Genomic DNA, 17,332 nt, shown 5'->3' on the forward strand with positions numbered 1-17,332 from the left:
TTAGCCGCTTACAGTCTCTGAAAATAGTCTGCATCAGGCACTGCGATTTGTCTTTTTTTTTCAAAAATATGTAACGGAAAACAAAGCAAGCATGTAAGAAATGTTAAATATATATTTCATTATATTTTTACTTGGAATAAGGCGTAGGAGTGCAATAATCTTCTTAGCAATCTTTTACATTCATTTTTAATGCTAAATTAACTGTATAATCAAAGAAATTATTTTATTATTCACAAATTAACCGTATAATATGGAAGTCGGCAGTAAGTTGCAGTTTCTGTATATTATGCCGTTCAGATAATTAACAGCCATTGTCAGTCCCACTTACAAATGAACTGGAAGTTCGTATATCAGAAGCATTCTGCATATTTGATCATCACGGCGATAAATACATCGACACACGAAATGTGGGAAATGTGCTACGATTTTTGGGCTGTGTTCCTTCGGAAAAGGAAATAAACGAGATTATTGCAGCAACTGAATCCGTGGAAAATCCAGGTGAAACGCACTTGCCAAAATTTATGGCTCATGTTTCCGTATTGCTTATGAATCGGAAGTAAGGGTTTGGTTGAATTGAAATAAATTGAATATGATTGATTACAAATACATATTTTACAGAATGGAACCCGCAAGCCCGGAGAAACTGTTAAAAGCATTCGAAACTTTAGATCCTGAAAATAAACGCTTTCTTACTAAAGAATACTTTGGCAAACTAATGGAGGAGGAAGCCGAGAAATTCTCAAAAGCTGAATTGGCCAATATGTGGCCAGTGGCAATAGATCCGATCACAGGGAATATACCATACCTATTCTATATAAATCAGCTAAAGGTAAATAAGTCTATAACAATAAAGTGTAAAATATTTATTTGTATTTTTCAAGCACAAAACCACAATATACGATGTCGCCGATGTAATAAGGGAGGAGCTCGCTGCCAATGAGAAAGAAAAGAAAAAGGAGCGTTCACCGATGCCTCAAATGTTTGGACTCTAGTATATAAAGGTATAAAACAGATGTAACATTCAGTCTTGGATAAAAATTATATGTAATCCAAATTAATGTTTATAATTTATAATATATATGCTTAACTTAAAAATGAGAAATTTGCTTCGCAATGCAATTTGGTGTTTGTTAATGTAAGTAATACATTATAATATAATATTATAAAGAATGAAATACTAAAAATGTAAATAAATACGGAGAAATATAATTGATTACGTTTAAAAGTTATTTGTGCGCATTTTTGAGCAGCGCTACTGTTAATAGCATAACATGTCAATGCTAACGCACTTATGTTAAATAACATTTTGTTTGTCAATCTCTGCTTCTTTCAACTCGTTTTTTTTCATCGAACCAACGAGAAATAGCCACGTCAGCTTTTTACGACAACCCATTCAGAAAAGTCCACGACATCTTTGCGAGACGTTTTGGGTGCGCAGAATTGCAAGCAGATTGAGGAAAATTACGTGAGATCGGGCTGAGTAAACCTGGGCAATGAAGAAATCCAAACAGACGACTTATTCGAAAAGCGCAGCTGAAGCAGCAAAAGTAAAAGCAACGCTACCAATGAATTAATTCCGGGTGTATCAAATCAGATAAAATTCAGTGCTCGCACAGATATCACGCCCAATCTAGAGCTACAATTAAAAATGAAAATTTAATTTGCAATTCATATTGCATTGCTATCAATTATTAATTGCAACCACAACACATACAACAACAATAAAAAATAGAAACACACTATGGCACCAGTGCTCCTGTCCAAGTGTGTGCCACTTGGCTCTAATTTGAGTTTAAACACATTGCCCAAGCTGCGACCCGCACCCTTGTCAGCCACTGCGGTGCTGCTAAAGGGCGGGTCGTCGCCATCCAGCTCGGGCTATTCATCCTCATCGAACAGTGTTGCGGACGAGGAGCCCGCATCGATGGCTTCAAGTCCGGCGGGGCCGACAAAGGCCAAAAAGCGCCGTCTAGATCATTTGTCATGGGAGGAGAAGGTGCAGAGAAAGTAAGTTAAACAGAAATAAATATCAATTAAAGAAACTTTCACTCAATTGTCATCTACCTTATAGGAAACTAAAGAATCGCGTAGCTGCGCAAACCAGCCGCGACAGGAAAAAGGCGCGCATGGAGGAAATGGAATTCGAAATCAAGGAACTTACTGAGAAAACGGAAATATTGCAAAACAAATGCGAGAGCCTACAGAGTATCAACGAATCGCTGATGGCCAAGAATCAGAAGCTCGACGCGGAAATGGAAGAGTTGCGTCAAGAACTTGCCGAAATGAAGCAGCATGCCAAAAATTATAATAACAACAACAACAACAGCAGCCACAGCAACATAGCTGGCATCAATGCAAGCGCTGAGGGCTGTGTGCCCACACTCACTGGATCTGCAGCATCCAATGCTGACCCTCTGCAGCAGGGTACACAAGTGGACACACAGTCGTCAGCGCGTGCCTTGATGACATCACGAATGTTGCAACAGCAGCTGAAGCAGAGCAACACAACGGCCTCACTTTGGAGAATTGTGGCGCTCTGCCTTCTATACAAGACATGCTGCTCGTCGACGACGAAGAGTTCGATGCGCGACGACTTGAAGAGCTGGCCGAGAGTCTCCTCGCAGATATCACAGCAGACCTGGAAGCAGGCGGTGGCACATGCCACCAAGCTGCTGCCAAAGATGCAGGCGACTCAGAGCGATTGCCTGGATCAGTGGTGGGGACCGCAGCAGAGTGCATGGAATCCGGCGGGCATAGAGCTGATGGCCTAAATGATCATACCAAAGCGCAACCCGTTACGAGCACCCACAACATGGACAAAATCAACAACAACAATAACACCAGCAGATTGCCTATGCAGGTGTTAACGATAAATGGAAGCATACAAAAGAATGCAACAGCAACACCAATACCAACAACAACGAAGACAATTTCAGCAGCTGCATTCCTGCAGAGTGCCACACCGGATACGGTATATGGCACATACGATGCTAAGACGAATTCCATCACCATTGTCATGGACGGCGATGCAGTGCCAGTGAATGAGGCCGTTGAGGTGATCTACGGTGAGGGCGTCACTGCTGGCGATGAGAACACCACAGATGCGATCATGAAGTGCCCGTTGCCAGCAACGTCGCCCTCACAGGTCTACCTCAATGTGATCAACGCCACCGATGATTCGGACGATGAAGCGACCAGCCATCTAAATTTTGAGCCCATTGAGCAGTTCCTGTGTCCGCGGGTCAAAGCCATCTCACCGCTAGCCAAATCACCTGCACTCTCTATGCATTCGGCCACATCGGATCATGGCTATGAGTCGGTGATTGGCTCCCCAGCGTCGACGACTCTGTCGCATTTGGATAGTGACATTCCGATGCACACCGAGGATGAGGAATTTCCCTGGGAAAGTAATTTCGATGAACTATTTCCCAGTTTAATTTAACTGCAACTCACATGAGAGGCTTAATTGTTCATTTTTCAAATTGAAAATCCCATTCGATCAGCCAATTCTCTTTTTACCTATATCTCTCTTAACATTGTTAATTTATGTTGAATTTTATATGTGGCTGGCCGCCTTCATTATTAAGTTTTAGCTCGTAATCTATACATATTTATACATATATATACAAATTTAATATATATATAGTATACACTCGCAGTTGTAGCTGCTTAAATTGTACAGAATTTATCATCGATATTGATAAAATGCTAAGCTTGTTTGTAAGTTTCTATTTATATTTAACACCTGTTATTCAAGTAGGCTAATTATATCGTATATTTTTTAATTGTATCGTGCTCAAACAATTATCCAAAACAATGCAGACCACAAGTGTATATGAATATTCAAAATATAGAAAAAACCACACGGAAAATATCGAGTTTTTATTTAAAAATTATCTGCGAATAAGATATATGTAAGGAATTTTGACCCACTATTATATTATATAGTAATATCTGCCGGTTTTATATAATAATTTTGACCCACATATTATTATATTATATAGTAATATCTGCCGGATTTACATATATATTTATATGTTTATTATTGTCCTAAGTACGCAGTTATTTCATAAGCCGATAATCAAAATCGCGCCACATTTTGATGACGTCACTGTGTAAATGTAGAAGTGCGTCAACACAGAGTTGCCAATGTGCGCCATTATCCGAAATGTAACGCTAGGTATTTAAATGCATAGGAATTTAAAACGCCAATTTACAATAAATTAAATTAAAATTTTATAGTTGATCATACGACATATAAAAGTTAAATTTATATTCTTCATATAAATGGCAAATATTAAAAGCAGCACATCCCTGTCTTTGAGGCAACAGCTGTTCTTGTATAACACTTTTCGTATAACAGCAAAATATGCGATATTCTAAGAGAGCAGAAATTGATCTCTCAGTACTTTGCAATTTGTTTTTATTTTTGTCCAACAAAAAAAATTAAGTAAATATTTACAGAAGAACGCTTGCACAAAACAAAAACCTCATAAGTAAACAAAGCGCAAAGTTGCAATTGGGTAACTATCGATAAAATATAAACAAGAATAAAAAATAAGTGCAAATTGATAAATTATGGATAGCAAAGAAGAAAACAAAAGTGCAATAAACCAGGAGGTGGCAGAAAACTTAGATGCAACAGGGGAAGAGCAAGCAGCTGCAATGCCTGCCAAATCAGTAAATGCGGAAGAGGAAAGCCATCTGAATATCTCACCCGGCGGCGGCGGCGTCGTCGGCGCCGGCAAAGTAACAAAAAAAAAGAAAGGAAAAGCACGAAATGCTGTGACTGGCAACGATCTGGACACGGAGCTGAAGAAGCTCACCCAACGACGTATCAATGTGGCTGGAGCACCGAAAATGCCACTGAACTCGTATGTGAGATTCATGAATGACCGCAGGGAACAGCTGCGTCGCGAGCACCCAAATCGCACCGCCTTGGAGCACACGAAAATGATTGGTGAGGAGTGGCACCAGCTGACGGATGAACGAAAGGCACCATATCTGGAGGCTGCAGCTAAGGATAAGGCATTGTAAATTGAATACGAGTATTTGAATACATACACATTCTCACACAATATGTATATCATCCATCACTCATACAATGTTTTAAAAATTTCAGATATCAGGAACAAATGCACAAGTTCCTGAAGGAGCATCCCGAAATAGTGGCAACCGAATTGGCCAAAGCGAAGAAGGTATTCGATAACAAAAATGCCAGCACACCCAAGGAGAAGGCAACTAACAACAACAGCAACAGCGGCAGCGGCAGCGGCATTGACGCAGCCAATAGCAGTGCCACAGTCACCGCTGCTGCTGGCGCAAAGAAAACTATTGTTAAACACAGTGCAGGAGTGAACAAGCAGCAGCAGCAGCTGAGTACACCAACACCGGACCCGGATGATATACCGCTAGCTCAAGTGAAGCGTACACCGACACCGCCCGCACTCAACTCTTGCGCCCCTGCGGCCCAGCGTCCGTGCATAGCAGGCGAAATACCCATCTACACGAACGAGTTCATCGAGCACAATCGCAGCACAGAGAATGAGCTGCGCACCCTGCGCAAGACCAAAACCGATCTGGAGCAGCAGAATGCAGTGCTGGAACAGCATGTGGATAACACAAAGGCCGGGCATGCGAAAATCATGGCCGAAGTGTCTGAGCTAAAGGAGGAGAATGCACGTCTCGCTACATATACAAAGAATCTGCGGCAGAAACTAGTCGCGACGCTGAGTGGCGTTACGCTGCCAGCCGTGCATCCCGGCGGACTGAACGTGGACAGCGTGGATAAGTACATACATCACCTGGCCGAAATGATCAGCAGCAGCTCAACTGCCTCCGACCAGCAGAACAATGCCATGCTGCTGAAGGTGGCGGATCTATTGTGCAAAATGGATACGTCATCCCTACAGAAACCATGAAAACATCAACGAATCGGGGAGGGACTCAGCTAGGCGGGGAGGCCTCTGTATTAGTTTTAAGTACAATTTTATACACATACATATAAATATGTTCGTTCGCGTCAGTGTAGTTTGTGTATGCATTTGTAAGAGTAAATCTAGTAAATCAAACCAAAGACTTCACTTCATTAATTTGAAACAAACAAAAATTAAGCCTATAACAAAGCTACGATCTCGGCAAGCCGCGGATCTCGTCGTCTTCGTAATCACAGCTATCATTGCTGCGCGACGATGTGCTGCCCATGCTGCGAAAAGATCCAATTCGTGGCGAGCGATAGCTGGGACGCCGCCCCGTGGATTGGATTGCCTCACCATCGCCCAGCTGGCGGCGTCGCAGCCACACCTTGCGTATCAGATAGTAGACTCCGAAGATTGTGGGCAACACCATCAGCGGATGACAGGCAACGCGCAGCACCAACAGAAACGTGGACATCATCAGGTTGATCAGACTCTCTGCGGAATGGACCATCAAGTTGGAGAGGGCTGGGTCAAAGCCTTACTTACCTTCGATCAGCCATAGCGTGGCAAATGTGGCAAAAATGGCCGTTGAAACCGCCTGCAGCATATAGTATAACATTTTGAATATGGAAACTGGACTCGTTAGTCTGACTTTAGACTGGAGTTGCTTTGGCTTGACACTGACTTTTAGGCTAATCCACGGCGGGCTACTCAGTTAATAGAAATATATACATATATATTGAGAACTTAAAAATAGAGAAATTATAAATCAACTAAAAAGCTAACATAAATTAAAAACAAATATTTACTAGCTTCAAGCATTATATGTTTTTTTTTTTTTTTTTTTTTTTTTTTATTATTATTATTAAACAAAATAGTTCTCGTTTTTCGTTTTCTTCGCATTTAAATTCAAGCATTTTCAACTTGCTTTTTTATTTGTTTGTTTGTTTTTTTTTTTTTGTTTTGTTATGTTTTTTCTTTTTCTTTTAGGAAGAGCAACAAATAAATTAAAACTTAAAAAGAAATTTGTTGGTATTTTGTTTGTTTTGTTTTTCAAAATAGTTAAATTCTACATAATAGGCGTACAATTAAAGTTTATAACAAAAATAATTTAATGAGATAATAAATCAAGGGCGCAGACTTCAAAAATTCCATTGAAAGAGGGCATACAATTTGGCTAAAAAGCATAATTCACGCCAAATTCCAAAAGCCATCACTAAAAGTTGGTCAAACTCTCACAGCGTTTCGTAAAGTAAGTAGTAAACAGATCTTTCTTTTCTTCATTTCTATCTATTCGTTCGCATTTTCAATTACAAATTAATATTTTCATTTTTAGTGTTTCTTTATCTTTTGCGTTTACTCATCTTATTTCTTAAATGTGTTTAAATCAATCAAGAACTCGCGCAACGAGTCTGCCAAATGAGTGTAAATGAATGAATGAGTATGAGTGAATGAGTGTTGTGTTAATGTTTTTCCATGAGCGAAGTTTGGGTGGATTAAATAAGGTAGTTGACAACTGGAACTGGTTGCGAACATTAGGAATACAATTTCCATTTCATTTCGTTTTAAATATATCCCAAAAATATTTGGATTCTAGTTTAATTAAGTTGTATGACATTTGAGGTCAATTTGAGATGGGTCAAAAAATAAAAGCATATATAATTGGGTAATATTCATGGAATTTAGAAAACAATCAACTAGCTGCCGTTGCGAAATGTATCTTGGCTACAATTCTGAGTTATGGAAATTGATAATTGATAATTGATAATGGGGTGTACATTGAGTTGTGATACTGTTGTAGTTGTGTGGGGGGTTCGTTAAAGGAAACTGCTTATGCTTAGAGTACGGACATTCATTATATCATATGCAAACTGCCTACCATTTGCCACTTGCCGTTTGTCATCTATCGACTACTCTAGTCCAAATCTATCGTATGCCGTTGCTGATGCTGATGCAGATGCTGATGTTGATGCTGTTTGCAGTTACGTTTCATATAAATTATAATAATCTCATACTTGTCGTCTCAGTAGCTGATGCGAGGATGATGCACTCACCGACGATAACGTCGATGAGTGCTGCTGGTGCTGTTGATGCTGCTGGCGTCAGGCATCCGCACCATTGGGATTCATATTCACCGGCGGCACCACCATCATGTTACCGGTTTTGGGCGTATAGACGCTGGCATTTGGATCCAGCGTCGAGAGACCACCGCCGCCACCACCACCGTTGACCACATTGCCGGCCACCACATGCAGCGCTGCAGCCACACTGACGGGAACCATTTGCTGTTGCTGCTGCTGCTGTGAGACGGGCACAACCTGTTGCTGTTGCTGGAGTTGATGCTGCTGCTGTTGGTGCTGCTGGTGCTGTTGATGCTGCTGTTGCTGGTGTTGTTGGTGCTGCTGCTGTAGCTGCTGATGCTGCTGGTGCTGTTGATGTTGCTGATGCTGATGCTGTTGATAATCTTGCGCGACGCCCAGGCTGAGCATGGGCGAGGACGGGCCCGGTCCGCCCGATTGTAGCGGAGGTGTATCGTTCATGCGCAGCATGCTTCCGCTACCATGCGGCCCCGTGTTTAGGCACAGCGTGTCCGGCATTACAGCCAGCAGCTGGGCTATCTTGGCCTTGAGATCAATGACCTCATCCTCCTTGGACCGACGTTGACCTGCAAGCCAAAACAGTTTGTTCGTTACACATTTGCATTCCACTGCCATTCCCCTAGCTATACATACTGTCAGCTATTTCTAGCCGTCGCTTTGCCACGCCCAGAGCCGAGAACAAGTCCAGCTTAACTCTCGTCTCTGCGGATAGATTCTTCTCCAGCGTTGTGTTCTTCTCCTGCATGGTAGCCAGTGCATTCATCAGCATCTCAGCATCCGCTTGCGTGGACTCGCGATTTTGCACCTTCAGTTCCAACATGTGATACTGTTAACAGAATAGAGTTTAATTATTATATTTAACCAATTAGGTTTTTGTTGTTCCACCCACCTCCTGCTCGAATTTGCGGCCATGATCCACGGCTACCTGCATGGCGCCTTCGGTCTGCTTGAGCTCGTTGCGCACGCGTTTCAACTCTTCCTCCATTTGCTGGCGACGCTGCTTGCACTGGGCGCTGCACTCTGGCCGAGCCGCCTTCTCCTCGGCAGCTTTGCGTGCCTTTTTCTCATTGGCCAGCTGGGCGTCAAGAGATTGCTTTTGGCGACGCTCCTCGTTCAGGCGACGTTCCACAGCCTGCAAACTGAGCATGTCGGCATGGCGTGCATTGGTCAGCTCCTGTATGCGCTTCTCCAGCTCGTCGCACTCCTTCTGCTTGGCCTGCAAACTGGATTTGCTGGTCAGATTGACGTCCAGCTTCTGGCGCAGCTCGTTCTCGATTTGCTTCATGTGGCTAATTTCGGCACGATATTTCTTAACATCTGCCTCCAGCTTAATACATGTTTCGCATATCTTCGATACAACTTTGCTGGCAATGTGCGAGATGGCGGCAGCGGCGGCATTGCTCGACGACGAGCTGGTCGACGACGAAACGGAGCTGGCATCATTGTTATTGTTGTTGTTGTTGTTACTGTTGTTGCTGTTACTGTTGCTGGCAGCAGTTGCCGCGGCAGCAGGTGCAGCAGTTGCTGCTGCCTCCTTTTGTTGCGCCAGCTGCTGGCTATGATTGTCTTTGGCTGAATTATCCTTCTTACCACGATTTCGACGGCCTGCGGAACGAAAAGAATATTGGATTACAAGATCAGAGATTGGATAAGCCAATGCTTAGCACTTACCTTTAGGCGCCTTCTCCACTTGAGGCACTGATTCCACGATCGGTGCCTCATCTGTTTCGAACTGCAGGACATTGCCATTGCTGACAGCATTGTGCGTCTTTTTGTCTGCAAGCAAGGGGGCGATATCAATTTGCTTCGAATTAAGCGTTTTCTTTTTGTTCAATGCACCCTGTTTGTCCTTTGCCCCCTGTTGCTGTTGTTGTTGTTGCTGCTGCTGCTGCTGTTGCTGCGGTTGTTGTTGTTGTTGTTGATAGTTGCTATTGCCACTATCCCAGTCTGACTTCTCCTTACTGTTATTACTTGTTGTAGTTGCATTGCCATCAACTTGCTGATAGCTGTTGCTGCTGCTATTTTTGCCGCCATGCCGCGTGCCATTGTTGTGCTCATTGTCGCCTGCATCGCTCTTGTTGCGATGCTTGTCCTTGTCCATACTACGCCGATGATTGCGTGAGCCACCGCCAACATGACCATTTGCGGTTGCTGCAAATATAGTTACACATTTAGTTTCATAATTACATAAACATGATTGATTTTTATCGCTTATGGTTACAATGATACATATGAATATATATACAAATTTCGTGTGGTTGCCAGGAGACTACGAAGCTTCGCTAATTACTGATTACATACACAAAATTCTAACCACATGATAGCTTATCATGCAAGTCGGACACTTTATGGGAATGTTATTTGCTGAATATAATATAATGCTAGTAGTTAATGCTCAGCACCTGTTGTTGTTGTTCCTGCTAATGCTGCTGAATTTGATTGCCTGGCTGTCGCAGAGGCTGATGTGTTTGTGGACGCTGACGAAGATGCGGACGATGTTGCGGCTCCAGCAGCAGCGGCTCCTGCCGATGCCGTTGCCCCACTCGCTGTGCTGCTCTCGCTAGTTGTGTTATCCTTGGTGTGATGATTGTTGCTGCTGCTGCTGCTACTGTTGTTGTTATTATTATTATTGTTGTTGTGATGGTGATGATGATGATGATTGCTATTGCTAGCATTGCTGCCGGAGCCGCTGCCACTGCCACTTCCACCGCCGCCGCCACCGCCACCACTGCCAGCGCTGTGATGATGCTCGTGATGATTTTGTGCTTGCGTTGCAGTTACCAAAACACCATTGGCCTGGGTCGAGGCCGATGTGGTGAGCGCTGCCGGCGCACCGCCCGTGCCATTGGGTACAACCACAGCTCCATTGGAGGCAACAGTTACCGCTGTCGCGCCCGCTATTTGTGCCTCATCGGTAGCCTCCTCGGCGGGCAGTGCCTGCTGCAACAGCTGCATATAGAACTCATTCTCTTTAGCAACCTCACGCTGCTTCCGCTGCCGCATACGATAGCCCACGTAGCTTTTGAAGCCAAAGCCAAGCGTAACCACTGGATAGCCAATGCTGAAGAAGAATAGGAATAAGTTCTAGAGTGGGAACATGGCAAACCATTTGTGATCACTCACCAGTGCGCGGCGAACGGCCGGCATAGGTCCAAATGTGGCATATGACGACTGTCTTTCCATCGTATGCCCACCTCCAGGTAGACAAACAACATCCACAATATAATAGTTGGCAAACAGATGCCCTTATCTGCAATTAGATAAGGCGAAAAAAGATCATAAATAAATATTATTATTATTGTTAGTAATACGATGATGATGATGAGACGCACCTGTATGCCAGACGTACTGCACCCAGACGTACGTGCTGGCCGCAAAGAGCAGCCAATGTACGGGTATGAAGAACAAGCACACCAGATCCGATGTTATTGCAATGCACACGAATAGCACAGAAAATGCCTGGAGCACAAAATGTATAAGAAATATATATTATACTATTTATTATTATACTATTTATTGTGTATTTACCAAGCCCTTGTACTTAAAGGAGTCATGCACGGAGCGCAGCAGCAGCCAGAATGGCCAGAGGAATTCAAATCGGAACATAAACATGAAGTCGGCCACCATCACAATGGCCCAAAGTATTAGAAATTTCATGTATAGAACAGTTGTGCTGAAAAAATGAAAATAGAAATTTAAAATGATTACGAGATTCTATAATCTTAAGCTTTTATGCATATATGTACAAAAAAATCTAGCCCATATTTGATTAATAGATTCATCAATAATTTGATTAGGACTCGAATTTTATGCTCAATTATAGCTTTCAAACACAATCAAAAAACAAGCGCTGAATAAATTATCTAACTCAATCACTTCGAAAATAACACACATACATATGACAATAAACATGTATATATGTATATCGTTGTATTTAAAAATAAATAACAATAAAATTCAAAATCAAAATGTAAACAAACAAATAAATGCGTAATAAAATCAGAAACAACGTGACAATCTCTGAGTGCTGAACTCTGTCAGCATTGAGACATTCAGCAGAGCATTAAACAAATAAGAAGAAGAAGCAGAGTTAAGAACTCTTTCTTATAATTAGCCAAACTGATATTTCCGCCAAGTAATCGACCCTGACTAAATATTTCTATTTATTTTTATAGCTATGCTAAATAAATTAATGTGATTTGTTTATTTCTGTTTAATATAATATAGCTTGCTAAAATGCATTATATAATATTTTATGTGAACTCTAATAACTCTGTAATTAATTTATCAATATCAAAGCTATTAATCAATATTAAATCGTAACGCATAATAATGAATATGAATGTGATTTTTCTTTTTTTCTAATACAATATAATTTGTATTAAATCATATTTTACTTAAACTCCAATGCAATAATTTATTTTCAATTAATATTTTAATATTTTTCTATCAAAATAATAAAAGTAAAAATTTGATTTTCTTTTTTTATAAATTAATTTGACGTTGCGCAGCTTAATACAAGTTTTGTTATGAACCAACCATATCTAGAATTATGTATTACGCGATCAGTGCGGTATGCGAATCAGCGCGATAAACTGGATAGATATGTATGTATGCGTACATACATATGTATATACATATAAACATATATGTACATATAAGAGTTGGGCACGCTTCGTGTTTGGTTGGCGTGACACGAGCACGATATTCAAATGTCATAATTTATGCGTTGAAATTGAAGCAATATTAATGCTCACGTACAAGATTTATATACATGTAAAAAAGGCTTCAAAGCTTAAAGCTAGCTTAAATATTTTCTATAAAAAAAAATAAATAAATAAATATATTTACACATATTAATGTAACTATGTGTATTTAAGTTTGTTTTCTTATTCTCATTTCTTCATTCGTATTATTTTGAACATATCGTTAAGCGCGCTCATCTCTAATACGTCATACGTAATATACACACGTAAACAGAGAAGATGTGTTGGTGGTATTTGAGCACTTACCTGCCATACATGCCCTCTGTGATTTTGTTCCGCTTCATTGGGCGACGTAATTTGCCACAATCTGCATTGCGCCGCTTCATTTTTACTGCACGTTGAAAATCGCCTTATTCGGTTGGTTGCAATATTTCGATTAAAGAACTTGTTTAATTGTGTTTCGTATTCTTTCTTTCTTCTTTTTATGAATTTGCCTGCCAATGTTATTATTTAATTGTTCGGGCGCACTTCACTCAATCGCTCTTTCACTTTACACTTAATTTATCAGATGGAGATCGATCTGTTGGCAATTATTTAATTATGCTGCTGGGGGTTGCGATACTTTTTGTTGCTTGTAGTATTGGTTGCTTCTGCTTCTGCTGCTGTTGGCGTTGAAGTTGTCGACATCGATATGGCAGCTGCCGGCGCGGCATTTCCTCACATTTCACGCGTACGCAAAATTTACCTCCCGCTGAGCCGGCTTTCAGTTCTTAACTGCAAATACATACACACATACGGACACACACAAACATAAGCAAGAGAGTGGAGATAAAAAAACTTGAAAATGTTTTTCATTTCATTTAAGCATACAAATGTATGTATGCAACACATACATACTATGTATGTTTGTACATATGTATATGCTATGCGATTTAATTCATTTATAGTATCATTGCATTTTAGGCTACAAAACTGTCAACGACGCTTGCATGAGGCGCTTTTATTTATTTATTCGAAAACTATTTTTATTTTGTTGAGAACACTTTCGTTTTGTTGTGCGTTGACCGCGGCCGCTTGTACTATTGTTATTATTGTTTTTGTTCTTGTTGCTATTGACGCTGCATAAGTGCAAGTGTGGGCGTGCAATTGGTGTTGAAATGCGGTCAGCCTATTAGGTATACAAAAATAATCACATTTAGCAATACCCGAATTACAGCATTTAACATTTAGCCGTTAAAAACAATCAAAAAATAAAACAAAATAATAGAGGAAATGGAAGCACGATTGCGAACTCCTCTAATAGAGATCAGCTGCATCGCCTGTGTGTGAAAGAGATAAATGTGAAAATTTAACCGCAAAAGCTAGCAATCGTATATCGATTTTTATTGCTTTGTATTTGCATTCAGAACAATTGCTCCTCACACTAAAGCACGGCTCCTCCCAATTTAACATAGCAGGTGACATTCAACTTGAAAGCGCAACGGGCGAAACAACTGATCATAAAAATAAATCAAAAAAGAAAATGAAAAGTCATCATGGGCTGCTGCTGCTTATGCAAATTTATAAACAATACATGTGTATTAGCGTACATACAAACAAGCTGCCAAGCAAAACAATAACAGCATTAAATCGTCAAATACACACATTGACACTAGGACGTCAGCAAATTGTTGAGTGGCCCTTTTTCTTTTAAATTGCCTTTAAGCCCATAAAAGCCTTTCTTTTACAAAACATTTTAAAAAGTAATCAATTTACTAATTAAAAATGAAATATACTCGTAAAAGCGACGAAATTTTTCATCACAAACCAACCATAGATAAGTCTCGAAATTTCTGCTTTAAGATGTTATTTGGTTCACCCTAATTGTATCATTGTGTATCGAAACGTTAAAATTCATCGCTAGCTTCATAGCTGTAAATTATCATTCTAATCTTTTTTTTTTTACTTTACTGAATTTTGTTACTAGTTTATCTGCTTTGGTTTTAATTTTGAAAGGTTTTTTTTTTTTTTAGCTGAGTATCAAGTCAAAAATAATTAAATTGCTTCCTGTTCATTATTTCAAGTGGGTTCACTTAGGCGGCAACCAAAAAATGTCTCCCACGATAAGATTATAGAAAAGAATTTTCATGCTGATATGCGTATGAGTTCATTAACGATGCAGCTTCATTTCCAATTTTAGGTGAATTCGCCTAAGTGTATTTTATTCTGATTTAATTTGACTGCGAGCTACAGTTCAATTCAGTTTTATGTGTGTGTGAGTATGTGTATGGAGAGAAAAGGAATGAAGCGGCAACTGCACGCGCCTCAACATGTGGATGCTGCCCGGTAAGTTGAATGATTGTGTGACCCATACACAGACGCAATTACACAAACACACAGGCATCATCAATCCGTTTTATATTCTGGCCACACTGCGACTGCGCTGAAAACACACACACACACATACATGTGAACATGTACAGACATTTTGGACGGAAGCGGAACTATGTATGCAGATTTTAAGGAAGCTGTTTCCCAGCAGAGAATCCATTCTTGCGCATGTGTTTTGACTGTGTGAGTGTGTGGGTTGAGTACACGCATACATACATATAAAAGCGTTTATAAATAGCATCCAAAAGTGGAGCGCATCATACGAGAGCATGAAACTGACACAACAACGGTAACGGAAGCTAAGCTTACTGATGACGTCTGGCTTCACATTAAAATACATACCTGCATAGTATGCATGTATGTCTGCATGAGTCTATGGATGTATTTAGAAAAGGTAAACCTATTGACAGACAGCTAAGCAATTGCCTATATGTATAATTAAGAATACGATTGGCAATAAGTTTGGTCGAATTAAAAATGAGTAATATTACATTTTCAAGGAAAGTTGATTTTGACACTTAATAAATATTCGATACATTTATCATAAACTGTAAGATGCTTATTGCACACACGTGCAGTGTCTGTTTTGCTGAGAGCATGTCTAACATACTGTTACTTCACTGTTAAGTCCTGACAGATGAATGCTTAGTTTAGTTTGTCTGCACTTTTAAACTCTAAACTAGAATTGTACAAACAAACACACACACGTAGATATATTGAGGAAGCTGTTGCGATCAAATTGTCTGGGCTTCAAATGTACAGCTGTTTTGCGATACCTAAGAACAACAACAATAACTTTGCCACAGCCAAACAATTGTTAAAGAACTTTAACTTTAACCACGTATTCGAATGTGAAAAAATATTTGTATTATTATTATTATTATTATTTTTTTTTTTTTTTTCGTATATTTCAGCAACATTTTAGATGGTATGGGAGTAACTAATAATATTTCATTGACACCGGTGTCGATTTGATAATAGTAATCTGTTTATGGTTTGCATTAAATATACATATGTACACAGCACTAAAAACTGTCGAAGCAACAACAATAGCTTATCGAAAAGTGAAAAGTTGATCAAAATACACAGCGGGGACTATGTGGACTGCGACTGCGACTGTTGCGGTTGAAACTGAGTCTATGGCTGCTGTTTTTGGGGTGGTGATGGTGGTAGGGGGAGAGATTGGGGGTTTGCTGTCGAACAGCATCCACATCCACATCCACATCTGCAGACTGAAAGCAACAAGAGAGCGCGCTTACAGGAAAAGAAACAAGGATGCTGCTCCTAGATGCTGAAGCCAGCTGCCGACGTCGTCAGCGGTTACGTTGCTTTTTCGCATTACATTCAAGCACACACACACACACGCACAAACAGAAACACGAAACATCGAAACAGCCTGTGTGCGTGTTGCGCATGTATGTGTGGTTTGTTGGCGGCGGTCCCTATGTATGCACGGACATATTAATGTACATATTTCACACTCTGAATATACACGCGCGCTCTTTTATATACATATGTATGCATGTATGAAAGTCTATATTTTTAATAAATACATGCATGCACAGTTCTACATGCATAGACATGTTTATTTTTTGCTTTTCTATTTATTTTATTTTATTTTTTTTTTGTATTGAACATACAGTTTCACAAGACTGTATATTAGCTCCGCTCAGCTCTCTCACTTTTGCAGCTTCCACTGTATTATCGACAATTAAATAGAGTAGCTAACGTTTTCCGCCGTTACTATAACACAATTTATATATTGGATGTTTTATAAAATTTTGCACATTTCTTACAACAGCCTCACATCTACATAAATATACTTGTGTATGCACACGTACGTGTGTGTGTATGCGTATACACTCATGTGTGTAAATTCTTTGGCACAGAGAAACCAAAATTTTTCTTTCGCACGTCGTTCGGCGTTGCTTGGAGCTTAAAACAATTAATTACCGAATTTGAGCATATATTTTTAGTGCTTTTTTAAATTCATCAATTTTTAAAACATTCATAAATATTATTGATTAGCTTTTTTACGTTTTTTTTTTACCGAATCGAAAATTCACGCTCTAAAATGACGCGCACACACACATATAGCTGCAAAGACTTTTTATTTATGAAAAATACCAAACAGAAATGTTGCTTAACAGTGCTAATAACATTAACATTTCGGAACTGGCTAACAGTGAACGATATTTGGTATATACGAACTAGATCCAAAGATTATAATTTAAATTAA

At 40.1% G+C, this 17,332-nt stretch overlaps 5 protein-coding genes across 9 annotated transcripts; 3 read left to right on the top strand and 2 right to left on the bottom strand.

The window, feature by feature from the left end:
- The first annotated feature begins 78 nt into the window (after window positions 1–78).
- On the top strand, window positions 79–1,102 carry LOC6580171 (dynein regulatory complex protein 8). Its single transcript, XM_002005995.4, has 4 exons — window positions 79–263; window positions 319–556; window positions 619–829; window positions 882–1,102. Exons 1-4 carry the CDS (start codon window positions 251–253, stop codon window positions 990–992), a joined length of 573 nt encoding a protein of 190 aa, XP_002006031.2. The 5' UTR covers window positions 79–250; the 3' UTR covers window positions 993–1,102.
- Window positions 1,103–1,349: 247 nt separating this feature from the next.
- LOC6580172 lies at window positions 1,350–3,872 on the top strand. The gene is given in 3 exon segments (XM_002005996.4): window positions 1,350–2,007; window positions 2,072–2,390; window positions 2,393–3,872. Coding segments are annotated over 3 exon segments (1,635 nt in total). The 5' UTR covers window positions 1,350–1,741; the 3' UTR covers window positions 3,443–3,872.
- Window positions 3,873–4,373: 501 nt separating this feature from the next.
- LOC6580174 (SWI/SNF-related matrix-associated actin-dependent regulator of chromatin subfamily E member 1-related) lies at window positions 4,374–6,076 on the top strand. Its single transcript, XM_002005998.4, has 2 exons — window positions 4,374–5,033; window positions 5,123–6,076. Exons 1-2 carry the CDS (start codon window positions 4,579–4,581, stop codon window positions 5,919–5,921), a joined length of 1,254 nt encoding a protein of 417 aa, XP_002006034.2. The 5' UTR covers window positions 4,374–4,578; the 3' UTR covers window positions 5,922–6,076.
- Window positions 5,935–6,653, bottom strand: LOC6580175. The gene is made up of 2 exons (XM_002005999.4): window positions 6,465–6,653; window positions 5,935–6,413 (listed from the first exon to the last, which is right to left on the bottom strand). The coding sequence occupies exons 1-2, from the start codon at window positions 6,535–6,537 to the stop codon at window positions 6,127–6,129; spliced, it is 360 nt and encodes a 119-aa protein (XP_002006035.1). The 5' UTR covers window positions 6,538–6,653; the 3' UTR covers window positions 5,935–6,126.
- A 290-nt stretch (window positions 6,654–6,943) lies between these two features.
- LOC6580176 (macoilin-1) lies at window positions 6,944–17,208 on the bottom strand. Of its 5 annotated transcripts, XM_044010754.1 has the most exons (11): window positions 16,935–17,206; window positions 13,030–13,497; window positions 11,546–11,690; window positions 11,350–11,476; window positions 11,141–11,267; window positions 10,420–11,078; window positions 9,857–10,168; window positions 9,689–9,793; window positions 8,907–9,622; window positions 8,651–8,843; window positions 6,944–8,583 (listed from the first exon to the last, which is right to left on the bottom strand). In XM_044010754.1, the coding sequence occupies exons 2-11, from the start codon at window positions 13,107–13,109 to the stop codon at window positions 8,021–8,023; spliced, it is 3,027 nt and encodes a 1,008-aa protein (XP_043866689.1). In that variant the 5' UTR covers window positions 13,110–13,497; window positions 16,935–17,206; the 3' UTR covers window positions 6,944–8,020. The 5 variants fall into 5 exon arrangements, with proteins under 5 accessions (XP_043866689.1, XP_032585647.2, XP_032585645.2 ...); XM_032729756.2 differs by having other exon boundaries at window positions 9,689–10,168; window positions 17,144–17,208; XM_032729754.2 differs by having other exon boundaries at window positions 9,689–10,168; window positions 17,047–17,206.
- Window positions 17,209–17,332: the final 124 nt, after the last annotated feature.

Source organism: Drosophila mojavensis, unplaced genomic scaffold (assembly GCF_018153725.1).
Source record: "Drosophila mojavensis isolate 15081-1352.22 unplaced genomic scaffold, ASM1815372v1 contig_80, whole genome shotgun sequence".
Classification (NCBI taxonomy): Eukaryota; Metazoa; Arthropoda; class Insecta; order Diptera; family Drosophilidae; genus Drosophila; species Drosophila mojavensis.